The following is a 16,385-nucleotide window of genomic DNA, read 5'->3' as shown; positions in this document are numbered from 1 at the left end:
ATTCTTGGTCACTGTCACGGCACCCTAAGTAACGTGCACTTACAGCATAGCCAAACTGACATTTTTGAAGAACAGTAACTGCATCTGCTCTCAAGGCATTTCTAAGCAGCTTACAGAGCTAAAAAAAGCTGGAAGAAAAAGTTAAAAAATGAAATCATTAGCTGTTTTATTCTATGTCTGCATGTCACTAAGAAGGGTTTTTACTACTATTGCAATATAAATGCACTTTCCTTGTTTTTAATTAATTATTTCCTTTTTTTTCTTCAACTGTCAAAATGTTTTAATATACAAATGTTTTGAGAGTCCCAGCATACTTTACAAAATCATTAGATTAAACGAGTCTGTAACTGGTAGAGTGTTAAAGGCAAGAGAAAGTACGAAAGAAGATGAAAGAATCTTCAATGAGCATTACATTTTGTTACAGATACATGCTCTTCAACAACAAATTAGAACCTGAGACTCAAACCCCAAGCTGCTTGCAGTTTCCTAATTGCCCTCTTCTTTCCTTTCCTTCCTGACCAGTAATGAGTTCCTGACAAGCACGAATCATTTTGTTACAATAAAATACATTTATCAGATACTGCTAAACGACTAGCAATAAATGCAATGGTTGTACTATACAGGACTTTGCTGTGCTCATTTGGATATACTACACATACTTGTAATTCAGGCACACACACCAGTTCCACCTCAAATTTCTGTTTTATGCAGATCATATCTGTAAATACATTTATTCTCACAAAATGACACACATGAGACTATGTTTATTAAACAATAGTTCTGCTATCTTCAATTTATTTGTTTTAAGAATCATCGTGCTTTAGTTTAAAAAACAAGACACGAAAATTATAAAAAAGAAAACAAATTGTTAATAATAATATTAATATTATTAATAAAAATTAATATTTTTGGGTATGTTTTATATTTGTGATATGACTTCATCATTTCTCTGAACTCTTCCTGTACTAATACAATGTCCACTTTCCATTGATGTTAATGATATTATAAGCAGGTTCTGCAGTTGTTTATTGATAAGTAGTCTTTTACATTACAGAAGATACCTATGGAAAGTCCCTCTGTAATCTTAAGAACCAGAGAACAGGAGTAAAACAGTGAAGACTGAAACACTGAATTTAAAATGGCTTCTTTCCATATTTGTTATATCCTTTTCCCACTTAGGTATGCAACCTATACCAACTGCAATTTTTTAGCTTAGATCTGATGCTCCTTTCTTTACTGTGATGAAGATGCTTTTGTGGAGATTATGAACAACTTTATTCTAACCAAATCAAAAACTCATAGTTTATTTAAAACTTTGAGCAGGATCTTTCGGTATTGAAACAACAAACAAATCCTCTGCAATTTTGAGTCCTCCTAATTATACTTCTCTAATGTAAATATTGCTCTTAACGCATTTCAGTAGCATTTTCTTCCAAGGTTTAATTCAGTCAATTTTCTCTTACTTTTGCACTCTATTTAAGGGACCTCATATAATCTCTGAGCACCAAACATGCCTCCCAACCGTGAAAACATTTAAAGATTTTCTCATATGTCTGGCCTTAATCTAAAAATGTCTCTAACGCTTCATTCTAGGCATCCCACATCAATACTGGAAAGTGAATTTTTCTTCTGTTTCAAGCCTCATCCTTTCTCCATCAACCTAAGAAATTTTAACCACCTACCAAATTGAACTCCTCTCTTTTCTTACAACCACACACAAACTAGCAAAGGTAAATTATGACAAATTTATTTTAGAAAGGAATGTAACTCATGGGTACATGTGCTGGCATAAAAATACATAAAGTCTGCTGCCACAGGTTTGCCACATAATACTATCACAGAAATATATTACTCCATTACCTGAAAAATCGAGTACCTGCCTGCATACTGATTCTCCTTTCCTCTTCCTTTCAACACCCATCCTGCAAGAAATTGTAGACCTCCCTTCACACTTCCCCCTCCCTTTTTTTTTTTCCCCAAGAGGGAAACAAAAGAGAGGCAGAAGGAGGACAAGCTATACCTCCTCCTTTCACTTAAATCGATCAGAAATTTCTATCCCCGATACAAAAAGCCTTGTTCAGTACATTTTTATTGTAACAAGCTTTTCACAGAAATGCACAAGTAAACCCCAAAATATGCAACACTGAACAGACATCTCAGTTTCTCAACTCACAGATTCGTCTACAACCTAGCAAAATATTTCCAGCAGTGTAACAAATACGTTGTGCAAAAGTATTTATCTCTGTGTGTGTGTGTGCAAGTGCGCACACTTGTGTGCAAATATAGCATACAATAACTGAAAAGAATCAGAAGATCGGTTAGGCATCCAACAGGTAATAAATAGAAGAATTATGTGTAACCTTAATTCAGCACCCATTTTGTATGGATCGAGATGTTAATTTTTCTTTCAAAAAACCTCCTCTTACAATCGATGGGCCATCATTATATATTTATATTCAACTTCGTTCAAAGAATCTCCCTCCATGCACTTCTCAACAAGTGTTTTAACTGAACAGAAAGACTTCTCTTAACATTTCTATTCCATCATCTCTGTTTATGAAATACTTACTTACACTAAATTACTTCATTACCCCAGTCTGTCCTATGAAATTAAGGTCCATAATTACTGTTACTTTGCTAGAGATTACAGCCAGAACTGTCATTTAGCATCCATTCATTTTGGATGCCCACCTAGAAACATCTCAAAATGTGATTTTACAGGGTACTTAGCATTGTATTTCACATCCTATGTTCAAGCCACATTTGCAGTCAGTTTCAGTAGGAGCTGTGTACATGCAAGACAGCTTCAGTTCTTTGTTTTGTCTGTCTTTAAAGACTCTGAAAACAGACGAGGAAATCAGACTTCATTCGCATAGGTACCCAGCTACCTAGAATCATTCAGCAACTCTGGTAAGAGCCTAGAGCAAAACATGCCTTCATCGGAGACCAATAAATTGCCTTAGACCATGAAGTCAAATTCTTTTCTTTACGTTGTTTTCTACTTCACTCACTATACACATTCTAATCTCTGAAACAACACAGGAGAAGCCCGGTGAGGTGTTTTTCTGTACAACCTATCTCACCAGCAGGACAGCAATTCTATGACTGCAGACTTAAACCCCAACCTTATAGAAGCTAAATTCTGAATGCTGGACTCAAGCTATAATATTATTTTAAATAGAGGAGGTTTAATGGGATTTCAGTTGTCCTCAGCTGTGAAAAAGGGACCTCCCATGAGTCTAGTTGGGACATGCAAAAAGAGAGATCTTAAGTTCACTTCTATTGAACGCTACCATTTGAGCTCCTGGAATAATTTGTGCTCATGGTAATAAAGAAATAATGGGACATGAGGGGAAAAAGTATTGGCAGTACGACTGACCAACAATGAGAGCAAAACAATTACAACTTTGACTTTCACTTCAGATTCCATCATCAGTGGCAAAAATATATGTTACTTTTTTGGTACTAATTTCTAAATTCCCTAAGCCAGACACAAGCAAAAATGTACCTTTGTAACTGTCACAGTAAACATCAATACCAGAAGTAAGACGAAAATCCCATTGCTTTTCACTCCCATGTATGTGTAAGTAACATATACATGTGTACACACGTGCCCGTCTAAAACAAAAATTCAAATCTAGTTTTTGGTTTATATGCTGCAAGTGAATTTTCAGTTCAAGCCAGCCTTGAATTTTTTTTTAAGCCATTTAAATATAATTATATTGGCTTTACTATGAAAAAAACTGCCCTTTCTGTTTCAAAAGGAAGTTTATGATTACATCTATTGCACACAAAATGAGATAGCAAGTCTTGACTCACAGGTCAACAAATTAAATACTGCACATCTGATTAACCATCACCTGTAAATTCCTACCTTGTTAGAAACTACTCCTGCTTTTTTGCCTATACAGCTTTCAGGTACAGCAGCAGCTGACTTTCTCAAAAGTAAAGGCTGCTTCACTGCTTCCATTCCAAAAAAACCCTAAACTATATTATATTGTGCCACAGACTACAGCCAGGAAAGCGTTGAACACATTTAGGCCTTTTTTCCACAGGTAAAAAAGAGACATCTAGCAGACACAGTGAATGCTATGAATAGATAATATTTTTTTTCACTACTGTATCTATTGAATACGATTTAATAAAACTTCTATTGATGAACAAAAAATAAATATTATTTATTTTGCTAGGGACATTGTGCTTCAGCAGGAACAGGAAACTCTCCAATAGGCACAAACGTCTAAATCAATTGCATATCCTACAATAATTAACTTCCTATGAGCAGTTTATCTTCACCAAACAGTGACAATGCTGTTTCAGAAACAATATAACGAGGTCAGTTTTAAGGTTAGCTCAGTTTAATTTTAACACTACAGCTTTGTCTTCATGCTGAGTGGTGGTTTACTTTGCCATGGTTACTACTTATTTCAATATATTTATGCTGTTTATTAATGTGATTCTGATGAGTGAAGGTGATGAAATTGAAAATGTTAATGTAAAAGCAATGATAATTCCTGGAGGTGCCAATGGCTTGCCTGTGTGTAGCAGGAACACATCTTCTAAACCCAGGTGGTGATAATTAAGCAGGCAGATACTTTCACATGGCAGGCTTTTTCATTTTCCCCTTCTGAGGCAAATGCCTAGATGTAATACTACTCACATCAAAATCTGCCTCTTCGGCCATGCCTCAAGCCCCCAGATCTGCAAGTATCTCCAGGGCAATATAACAATTTAACACCTACTTCAGTTTTAGTGAAGTAACAGTGTTTACTTTAGTTACCTGAAACTAAGGAGGGGAAAATTAAGTTGCGGTAACATATTGCGTCATCAAGAAAAAACTATGCATGATAAAACACAGAATTATGGAAAAATTGTTAAAGTATTATCTTCAGAGCAAAACAAAGGCTGAATTTACTGAGTGACAGCTCAGCAGCAACAGAAGAATCAAAGCCTGAGTTTTGGTGCATCTGTGTTTTGTAGATAAGCTTATCATATAGAGTATGTCATGCCAAACCAGAAAGGGAAAAATTTATGTTATAATGTTTTCCTCAGTGAAAGTATGTAATTGCTTCTGTGCAGCTTAGGGGTCCATTGCCTCCCCCACCTCGCCCCCAACCCTCCAGCTGTAGAATTTTCCTGTCATTAAGACCTTGCTCAAATTTGGTTGATGTTGGCTAACTCACTAAAGTTACTTGAGGAGATGGACAAATTGTCAACACAATTAACATAAAACTGCTTTGCCCCAGAAAACCAGACTCCAATTTGTATGTGATTTTTATAGGCACATTTTAGCAGAACACTTTTAGCTCCTGGTTTTCCCAGTGTATCTTACCAGATGCTCATGTGCTTTAGGACCAAGACCCACTGTCTAAAACAGCAACCCAACTTTCCCTCTTCGGAGACAAAAATAAAACCAAACCTGGTCTGATTTTTCCTTTTGCTTTTTTTGCTTACACACACATTATTCAACTGAAGTTAGAGCTGTATCAATGTAAAATTGAAGCTAGGCTCCTGTAAATAATGGGAGAGTTTATCTTAAACTAACAGTTAAGAACACGAAACAAAATTCTCTCACAGCAACTAGTGCTTTTTGATATTTCACATCATGAACCCAACTAAATTCAAATGGACAAAACAATGCAGTGTGTTTCCATAGAAACACGTTAGATGAGGATGTATACTAAATAGTGGTCTCAGTAAATGAGACTGCATTGCAGAAATGTAGCTTTGAAATACATTTCAAAGACAAATAAAAAAGACTTTAAAAACAGGACCTTGTTTCAACATTTTGTTTCAAACATTAAGGAATTCAATAAAACACACAGATAACAAGATCCTCAACCAAATGCTAATGCACTTATTAGTAACCTAAGGGTGAAGCAGATTGTCAGCATAAATCTTGATATAAATTTGTAAGCAGCTAGCTCATTCTGACTTGGAATAGGCTTCAAAAATTCAGAATTGTATTTCTTTCTAAAAAAGTCCATCTTGAATTGACTATGTTTCAGATATGGAATTGTAAATACTATCTCTAGTAGTTCAAGGTACTTTCAGTGAAGACGCTGTTACACTCTAGAAGCTAGTTTTTCTGTAACTGTAACTTAATTATTTAACTCTGCAAAATGTCAGAATATATAGAAAATCTAACATTGAAAATGTTATGAAAAACCCTAAACACTGGCCTAATCTCTCCTCTTACTTACTTAGTAATTTACTTAGTTCTTGAACCTCAAGATTGTTCAATGAAAACAGTATGATACTGTAGCTGATGAGGTCTTCTCCTTAGCTTCAAGAAAAATCTTTATAAAGATAAAAATATTTATCTAATAGCATATGATCCACAAGAACTTTAAAATACAGGCTTATTTTAATATATTTCTGAAACATAAATAACATTCAGCATATTTCTAGAAACTTTATAACAGTCATGGATTTTTTCCTGCAACCAAGTACTGCACGCATTTTTGCATGAGTTGTTATGCCTATATGCACTTATACACAAATGTAGTGAAAAATAATTCAGTATTAAACGTAAGCTGCACTCAACCCATTGCATGTACAACCACTACTGAAGTATAAGAACATATTATTCCCTAAAACATACATGGTAGTACAAACTGAGAAACAGGTGAAGAACTAATAGCAGATAGTTTTATATAGAGAATATAGAATAGTTACATACTATAGGACTACTTGGTGTTCGTTCTTTCTGACTGCACTTACAGATAAATTTCAACCTTCTTTAGCAAATTAAACCAAGAACAGAAAAATCTAATGAAATTAAAATGCACTAATAAATTTTACCTACAAGGCTAGAGATCAGTAGTAGACTAATTTTTTTTAATTATTTCTTATATAGCATTCAATCATATTAGCTGTACAGAACACTGCAAATTGCATCAATTAAAGATAAACACATTAAAAACTTCATAGCTCTTTAACAATCAGGATATAATTTATCTGTATTTTACATTACTGAGTCCCTCACTTGACAGAGAAATAAACAAGTACATACCCTGATCCAAAATCTCTTCCTCTTCTTTTTTGGCCTGCTGCAGCAAAGAACTTTTATCAGTATCCTTCATTTCTGAAAAATAGGTTTAGGATATGATGTTAATACATTTAGGATATGCGTGTGAATGGAATTGAGTATCTTCCTACTGGGGAAAAAAAGCCCTTCTGAAATGAACACTTGGTATTTTTATCTGTCTACAGAAGTTGTATCAAACCGTGGAGCAGTAAAACAAGTGGATTAAAAAATTAAGATTTTTACTTTGCTACACGGACATACCAGTCAGATTACTTCTGGGTAATACTGCGGCTGCAACTTACATGACTACTAGTGTTCAATATAAACATTCGATTCCTTCCATAACAAGGGAGTGGGATCCTGAAAACTATGGAAATGTTGTGATTCAACTTTGTAGGAAATAGATAGAAGATAAAGCAAATATTAAGAAACGGTTAATATAAAGTATTTGGCATAGAAAAAAGGTGAATCTTTTGCAGACACAGCTCATGTAGCTACAAAAATATGTTGGAAATTGAAAGAGGACAATAGGAAGAAAAGGACAAAAGACTATGGCAGGCAATCCCATCAAAAACAAGAGCAGAATCCCGTGATGGTCGATAATTAGCAATTTTCATTTTACTCAGAATTGCATTTCCTTTTTATGAAAATTTAGCATATCAAACCAACACAGACAAACACATCAGTGACCATAAAAAGACTTGAGTAAAACGGATTACAAGTTTTTTTCACCTTCATGATGCCCGTGGGTCATCTTTAGCATATCAGAATTGACTGGAATAGGAATATTTGCCTCCTGTGGTATATTTCTGAACATCTCAGGGTTTGCATTCTGTGTGCAGGTCATATATGAGACAGCATGCTTGGCTTCCATGTAGTACATAATGTAAAAATTACACATTTCATCATTGGCTGTTCCCCTACAGAACACAAAAAAGATGCATCAACTAGGAAAAAATGAGCTGAATACAGATATTATTTAATTCATCTAACTTGTTTAACAGAATATTAAAAAGTTGCAATGAAATGTTTAGAAGTCCCACACTTTAATAGCTTAATTGCAGTGAATATCAAAAGTTTCTTTCAGTTCATACTGGAGAATACCAGTTTGCATGAACTCCCCGGGTATCTCAGAGATTCCTAAGAATTTGGTTTTGATTCTTGCACCAACTATTTAAACTGCACTTCCTTCTCTTTTCCCCAGTATACTCCTCATCGTCCCCAGTGTGTCATCAACTACGCACGTGTTCTGATGAAATGCAGCAGAACTGTATCATTCATTATGTCCCCATTCATACACTTTTCTGTCAATCTGGGGCAAACCTAATTTAAAATCATTGCAAATAACGTCTATGTTTCATTTCAGCAGCTATCTTTTATGACAGTTTTTTCCCCCCCATGTTCAAGTGCATCCATTTATTGGCCAATCACACTGGTTCTACTGCAGCAAAACTTAATTTCAGTACATATTAAGACACCATAAATATCTCTTAAAGAGACGATAACGCTGCCATCTTGAGAATAACTTGATCACAAGCTTCTGTAAGGAAAACACGAGTGCAAGAAAAATGATTAAATACTAGCAAAATTCAGTTCTTTGATAAATGCTGTGCATGTACGTGAAACAGAAGAGGCTCTTCTGTACCGCTACATAATCCTGTCTTCAATAGAAAAAACAGCTGGTACGAGAAAGAATCTTTTCTGAAAAAATTCACTTTGTGAAGCAGACAATACAGGGCCTCTTTGCAACTGTGATCTGTTTCTGTTTTTTTCCTCTGCCATATAGGTTGATATCTTTTATTTATAGCTACAATCCTGGCATTGGAATAGGCTAAGACTTATAAAGAAAGGTTCACAAAATAAAGGGTTTTACATTAATATTTTTAAATTAGCTTTCACAATTAACCAGTGAGTCCACACTCATAAAAAAGATACGGGGGTGGCTTTGCAAAAGACGTCAGTGCTGACTTTTCCAGCAGCATCCTGCAGCATTCATTTATTCACCATAGCAACAATAATGACACCAGCCGGAGGGGAGACAGGGGGAACATGGGAGAAGAGACTGTTTCAAAAGGGGAATTGGTATTTTTCCATGCATTGAAAATTTAGCATCCCTTGGAGACCACAAAAATCAGACTCTGACTTGGCAAGCTCTGCTTAAGCTTTTAGAAAGCATTAACTTCACTGCTGGACTCCCGGTATTTGTCACTATAATTGCCTCCTCTTTAAAACTACAGTAGAAAAAGGGGATGTGGAACCCACATGAACCCTGGTTCACCTGACACGTTACTGTGTCTAAACAGTTCAAAGATGGCATTTTAAATATTTACAGTTTAAAGAGAAAAAAAAAAAGAAAAAAAGAAAAATACTCTGTCAACAGCAGTTACAGTAAATGCACTGAAAACCCAGAATCTTACCATTAGATATTTGAACTCCTGAGAAACCCTGTTTTGTGAACTAGTTTAATGAGCAGAAATCCTGATGAACAAGTTAAAAAGAATAAAAAAATGTAATTGCTATTAATCAGCTTCACACCACTGCCACAGATACTTAGAACCGTGTCCAGATCTTGGTATATTAACAGTACACAGTGAAGAAAAATGAAACAGAGGATTTCACATCGAAAAGCAAGATAATGCAGTTAAAGAATTCTTAAATACTGAACAGGAATGTTTGGCTACAGGCACATAAACCTTTTCTGGAATGGTACAACACCTGTTAAACGTATCTTGAAAGGGAAAGATACAGGTTGCACTACTTCCGTCTGTTAAGAGTCTTAAGCAATACATTACATCGCAACCGGAAAAGCAAGCAGCCACCACGGCCAATAGAACGTTCCTTTACAAAGATATGATCTTTACACTGAACGGGCTCCAGTTCTCCAACAGCTCTTAGACTGGGAAGCTATACACTAGACACTATATCAACTCTAATGTTTACTCTGAAATATCATTAAGTTATCTCTTATAAAAAATTGCAGTGGCTGCTTGCATGGAGTACTTACTGGTCTGTAGCAAGAACTAGAAGAAATCCTGCTTTATAAATTAGGAATAGTTGATGTCCTTCTTATTTGGCAAAGGATAATTCAACCGTTAATTTGCAAAAGTCTGAGCTTGAGGAGAAATCCAGCTAACTGAAATGGGCAATTTATGAAACTTTTGAAGAAATGACTCCTGCCTCACCTTTTTACACCAGAGACATTAAGCCTGTGCTCATGTAATTACCCTGATCTTGTATGTAGTCAATTGCACACGCAAAATCAGGTTTCAATTCTGAACCTTTGCCAAGCTCTACACATTTAATGTGTTTAATGCCTCAAATACCTAATTTAATTTCTCAGACTGGGAGAGGAAGCGGGATGAAAAAGGTTAGTGTGAACTATGGGGGTCATGAGATAATGTAAGATAATGGAAAGCAGTCAGTGAAACTAAAGAAAAACATGAAAAAATCTCAGACCAAATGGGTAAAGAAAAAAAAACCAGGACAATAAGGAAGGTATAAAATCAAAACAAGAACATCTATCCTCCCTCCCCAAGTTAGATACTAAGTAATAGCTTTGGTCAAAAATGACCATTCATATGAAAGGGACTAGCTGACTATCACAGAAATTATTCCACAGTTAGGAAAGTAAAACATTGAGAATATGTCATGTTTTAACTAGTTAGCATATATTATGAATTATTAAGCTCTAACTGCTCAGCTTTGGAAAGGCAAATAGACAAAGTGAACTCTGAGTTTGTTTTAGCCCTGCCTTCTATGTATATCAAAGATAAATCACATACGGGATTTAAGATTTTTTTTCAGCCAGTTTAAGAAAAAACAAAAACACCAGCAGAAAACTAAACAGAGAAGCTGTGAAAGTGAACATGCAGACTTGATCTGATCCTTTTCAGATACATATTATTTCACAGCTTTCCTTTCACATTTGCATTTCCCATTTTTTCAGTGTTTATATTTGGAACTCAAAGGTTCTTTTAATATTTCTTTTGAACTGACAAGTCATTCTGAATGGGAGCAAGACAACTGCAACATCAGGGCAACATTTTCCAAGATTTAAACAGCTTTCATTTAATTTATTTTAGCTGTTTATCTTTCCATATACCCAGCATTGTTGTGAATGCATTCCTCTTCATCCATTCATTTCATATTATGGTGATAATTATTTTCCAACCATGAATACTTCCATATTATGCATCAGTTTTTGTGTAATAGTTTAAATGTTTGCTTAAAATGCTTATGTGTTGTTTCTCAAAATTCATAGGTAGAAATTGTGTAATAAAAATGTAAAGGTCTGCTTCTTTAACTTCTGTTCTGATTACTTCCTCATTGAAAGCATATTAGTACATTGAAAGAAAAGACCATAATTGTCCTAGGACTGTTTCTTAAACTGTAAGGATTATTCAACAAACAGGAACTACTTCAGGGAATGTTACAGAAATGTGACAGAAACTTTTAGAACTTGCTAAAAAAGGTCTACAGTTAAATTAAGGTTTTAGATATATGTTTGCTAGTGTAAAAACCTTTGTAAAAACCTCTTCTCAAACAATTCATCAGCCTGCTACTCATCAGTATTTTAACTACTCACTGAAAGGTGAGAAATTTGCATTGAATCCTTAACCCTCTACTGAGATGCAATCTTGGGGTATTCAGTGCACTAAAAAGGTGGTACCTTACGGTGCTTCAGCACGTACTTCCAGAATGGAGAGATTTCTGCAGGGTATCTTCGTATCCTACATATGGAGCAAATTACGGCTCAAAGAATGGGAGTCAGTTAGAAGAATATTAATATTGCGTCTATTTTTTCAGTTGTATGTTGTCCACTTGATCTTATAGAGCTCTGTCTGCCATCTTCAGCTGAACAGCATCACAGACAAACACAGTCCAGATTTCCCTATTTATCATTATAAGTCATTTATGTTTTTACTGTTTTTCATAAAAGCCTCTATATTTTTATATTGAAAAAAAGGTAACTGGTATATTATTTTGAATTGAAGGTTAGATTTTACGATGTGTCAAAATTTATCAGAATTTTACAAGCTTCCATACATTTTCTTTCTGAAATAATGAAGAGAAATTGTGAAGCTTTGTTATTTTGTTTTAAACAGTCAATAACTTCAACTTATTAAAAAACACATTTTTTAGAATTGGTATTCTGAATCCTTCTCTAAGTGCAGAACAGAGTAATATCTGAGGTGTCTGGCAGCATAGCTGCACCTGAGAGATGTTCTGGACACTTCAGCAAAGTGATTATTCACATAAATAAAGGCAATGAACATTGTACAGAGTTAAATCTTTAGCAGACAAGACAGTAAAACAGCACACTGTGTCAGAATTTAAGTTTGTTAGAATTATCTTGGAAAAAGACATGAAACAAATACATTTCTACACATAACCAATATCTTGGGAAAAAAATGGTTAGAAAATGGAGCAAATAGAGAAAATTTACCCTATATGTGTCTCTGTAGTTCTGCCTTCACCACTGAACACACATCTAGCTGCCAGGATGTCATCATAGCTAACATCTACAGGATGTTCTACTGGATAAAATGCCTGAAAGAGAGGATGATTCACCATAATCAGTGAAAGTCTCGTATTATTTATGTCAATATACACACACAGGAGAATGACAGCGCTACACATCTGAAAAGTAATTTCAGGACAGTTTTTGCATCATAACGTAATCATGGTAATACTTGGCAGTATTACATTACAATGTAATCATAATAATACTTGGCAGTATTCACTTCCAGTGGCACAACAACATGTACCAGTGGGAACACTATGACGTAAACTGCGGGTACATGAATGCAAATTCAGCTTCTCAATTTTAAATAACGATAATTAAAACTCACAGCAAGAATTAAAAACCCAACCAACCTGTGGTAGTTGTGGACTCTGTCTACCAATCAGTGTCCATTGACCGTTCCTCACTCTGTATCCACTCACTACTTTACCTATAACATACCAATATGTATATGTACATGAGACATACTTCTAAAAAAATATGTTGTAGTGTCAACATTTTTCTGTTAAGTATTTGATATTCCTATGTTGCAATAAAACTCTTACCTAGTCTGTGTGTATGAACCCTGTAGGCAAACAGGTGCATTGGAAACCTTTTGTAATGGCAGGCAATGTCTGCATCAACCGCTGTTAAAATATGACCGCAATAAACAAAGAAAAACACATTATTTATCAAACAGAGAAAAGTTACACTACTGCACTTCACTCAGTGTGATTTACAAAGGGTATACCTACACCTACAACGGACAATTTCAAAAGATACTGGATAATATCCTATATTTCTGCAGAGTCTATCTCAAGACAACTGCAAAGAAAAACTAATAAAATATAGTAAAAGTCACTTGAAAACTACTTTCTGTGATGATGTACATACAAAATGCGGATGAAACTCAGTATTATTTTTCCAGTGTATGCTACTGTTACTTAACTACGTAAACTAATATATTTGATTACAGACTATATTGAGCATCACTTAAACATAGCTATGGTAAATAGTCTACTTAGAAGAAAATTAAAATAAGCTGATACAATTCTAAACCGATACAATTTATAATGAAGGCTTGATTTTAAGATCTTATAGTTCTAGGACTAGTCTTGAAGATTTAGGGTTAGACGCAGATTTTGGCAGAGAGGTGCTGTACAGACAACGTCTGCAGGCTAGTACTTGTGTTAGGTGCAGTAACAATAGCTAAGGAAGAGCCCACAGAGAAATTCCTCTGCCAATGCCTCTCTCAGAGGTATCTGGGGACTTGCTGCATTTTTCCTGTTATAACAAACTTCATGGTTTACTTAAGAACTGCAAATTTGATTGAACATGAGAAGGCAGTTATCAACAGGCACAGAAATTTTTCTATTCCCCTTTCCCTCACCCCTCCAGCTGAAAAAGTAAATTTCTGCATTGATCAAATATTTTGGCAGGGTATGTGTGTTCGTTTGATATGTCTTCGTATTGAAGAGCAAAATATGTTAAGTTTCAATTTTAATTAAAAAAGATTTCAGGTTGCTGAATTCACTGAACAGTTGGAGTCACCTGAGCATTTGACCACCTCATCCTATTTAGGCAGCTAATTGCAAATGGGACAAATGATGTTCTTGGATATCTAATTTAAATTCTGATATAGCACAGGAAAATGCAAAGTCAGCATTCAACTTTCTTAAAACAGAACATTCCATGCTAGCACTTGAAGAAGTGCTATTGGCAGTATCCAAGCTGAGTTTCAGATAAAATCCACTAAGTAGGATTCGTAATAGAAACTGTTTTTAGAAACTTTACAATGTTTTTTCAGCATTTTGACCTTTTAACCAACTCTGAACATAGGAATAAAGCAGCTCCTTACTGGTAAAAATTCATTTGTTAAAACTGAACTCTTAGTAAATCATGAATAGTGTGAATGACAAATGCAGATGAAGAAAAGTCCAAAAAATTTTATGTTTTTTGAGCAAGAGAGGGGAAATAAGAAAACAGATAGGCCTTTTTTTGTAAAATACTATGATGAAAATAAATCAAAGACATACTCTTAAGAATCCTAGATACTTCAGTATCGCACAGATCATTATCGTTTTGAACATCGTTTTCCACAGCCTTTGCTGACATGGTCAGCAGGAGATATGATACAATTTTAAAATTATAATTATTTTTTTTTTCATCATATGTTTAATTAAGCAATTAATTTGTCCATCTGCAACACGGCAAGTCTCTGCTAAATTTTCTTCTGCAATAAGCAGTAAAACTAAATCAGATGCCGAAATTATATAATCACTTTGTAGAATTATGACTCACCTTTCTCGCCTGGTGGTATGACAGTGTTCACAGACATCATAAGATACATTCCAGCAATCAAAGGCTGCCTGCAATTCAAAAGCCAAGCTCTGCTAAACAAGTCCTTTGTAAAACCTCACTGCAACTGACACAATATGCAATACCATTTAACACCACTGATTTCTAAACGTTGGATTACATCTGAAGCTGGTCTACTGAGAAAGCAGCCGTTCACAGCACTTCCCTTTTCCTCCTTTTTTCCATACTGAGCTACAAGTTTTAAAGCATCTTCTACAAAGCATGTGAAATAGGACAAAACGATCACCTACATTATTACTGTCCTTGTCTCAGATTTCTAAATATGAAGGTCTTAAAATGGATTAACTCAGTACTGATAGCAGCGTTTCATCAAGGTTCTTAGCACTAATGAAAATTTTTGCCAACAGATGACACATGGCTTCAAAATTCTTAATATTGTGAAGTATGTATTATTTTTATTTCACATGTTTTCAAAGGAATCTAAAGGAGGGGTTACCATACCTTCTGTTTTCTGATGAAAAAACATCATAATAGGGAAGTATGTTTAAAGATACTTACTTTTGATGGGTTAGATGTAAAGTCACACCAGAGCAGTCCTTGTGTTTATCTGTATAAATCACAAAACAGTTTAATCATTAGCAGCCGAACCCATGTCAAATTATTCCACCTTAATAACATTCTTTTGCTGTATAAAAAACACCAGAAGAGAAAATAAGTTTTAATCTTACTGTTTGCAGGAAAACTTTCATACTGCGGAAACGTTACTCAGCTTTGCACAAACCTGAACATCCAAGTGCTGCATCGTAGTAAAACCCTAATACAGAGCAAAACTGTGGTGGATGGAAAAACTAACTGCCTTTTTTGGCACTAGAAATCACGGATCTTTATGAACTAGCATCTGGGACATGAAACAGTGCCATTTTCACAATAGCAAAAAAAGTTGGTTTGCGTCAAACAAATGTGTATTTTGACAAAAATTAGAAAAAATTGTGGAAAAGCAATGATTTTAGACATAATAATGAAGCAGCAAAAAGTAATAAAGTCAACAGCTGAACCTGAGCTACCAATACAGATAGTGGTTCTGTTTAACACTGGATATCCTAGTAGGATAATAAAAATAGTAAATTCATTTGTTAATGTACTGTATCAGCATTTTATAATATGTTTGACATTTTATTCTAAAGATACCATTGTCTTCATAGTTACTCAATTTTAGTTGGTGATCTGCAAGTTCAATCTTAATTTTTTTCAATAAAGTTTCCTTTTCTTATGTTTATACCAAAAATAGCTGTAGTTAGAAGATGGATCTAAGTCCGAAGCAAGTAAACAGAAAATGCTGAAAAAATACCCTCTAATAGTATATGCTTCAGGTAAGAAAAAGAACAGAGTAGATATGGATCTGCTGACAAGTGGTATTTTGGGAGAGATTTTCCTCCCATCAGTAGATAGATTCCAAACTGAAAAAAGCAGTGCATTTGCACAGAAGAAAGGATAACAAGTGGGACAAAACAGGGAGACATTACAGATTAAAAA

The 16,385-nt window shown here is 34.8% G+C and overlaps 1 protein-coding gene across 9 annotated transcripts in view; it reads right to left on the bottom strand.

Annotated features, from left to right (window-relative positions):
- PAM (peptidylglycine alpha-amidating monooxygenase) overlaps nt 1–16,385 on the bottom strand; it is a 150,082-nt gene that overhangs the window by 29,166 nt on the left and 104,531 nt on the right. For all 9 annotated transcript variants that reach the window (XM_074569429.1, XM_074569431.1, XM_074569432.1 and 6 more), the window contains exons 8-14: nt 15,411–15,459; nt 14,835–14,902; nt 13,100–13,180; nt 12,908–12,984; nt 12,477–12,580; nt 7,763–7,950; nt 7,016–7,087 (exon numbers count right to left, since the gene is read on the bottom strand). In XM_074569429.1, the coding sequence (XP_074425530.1) occupies nt 7,016–7,087; nt 7,763–7,950; nt 12,477–12,580; nt 12,908–12,984; nt 13,100–13,180; nt 14,835–14,902; nt 15,411–15,459 (639 nt within the window). The remainder of the gene's footprint in view (nt 1–7,015; nt 7,088–7,762; nt 7,951–12,476; nt 12,581–12,907; nt 12,985–13,099; nt 13,181–14,834; nt 14,903–15,410; nt 15,460–16,385) is intronic.

Source organism: Larus michahellis, chromosome Z, assembly GCF_964199755.1.
Source record: "Larus michahellis chromosome Z, bLarMic1.1, whole genome shotgun sequence".
Taxonomy (NCBI): domain Eukaryota; kingdom Metazoa; phylum Chordata; class Aves; order Charadriiformes; family Laridae; genus Larus; species Larus michahellis.
This window is presented reverse-complemented; position numbering and strand designations above follow the sequence as displayed.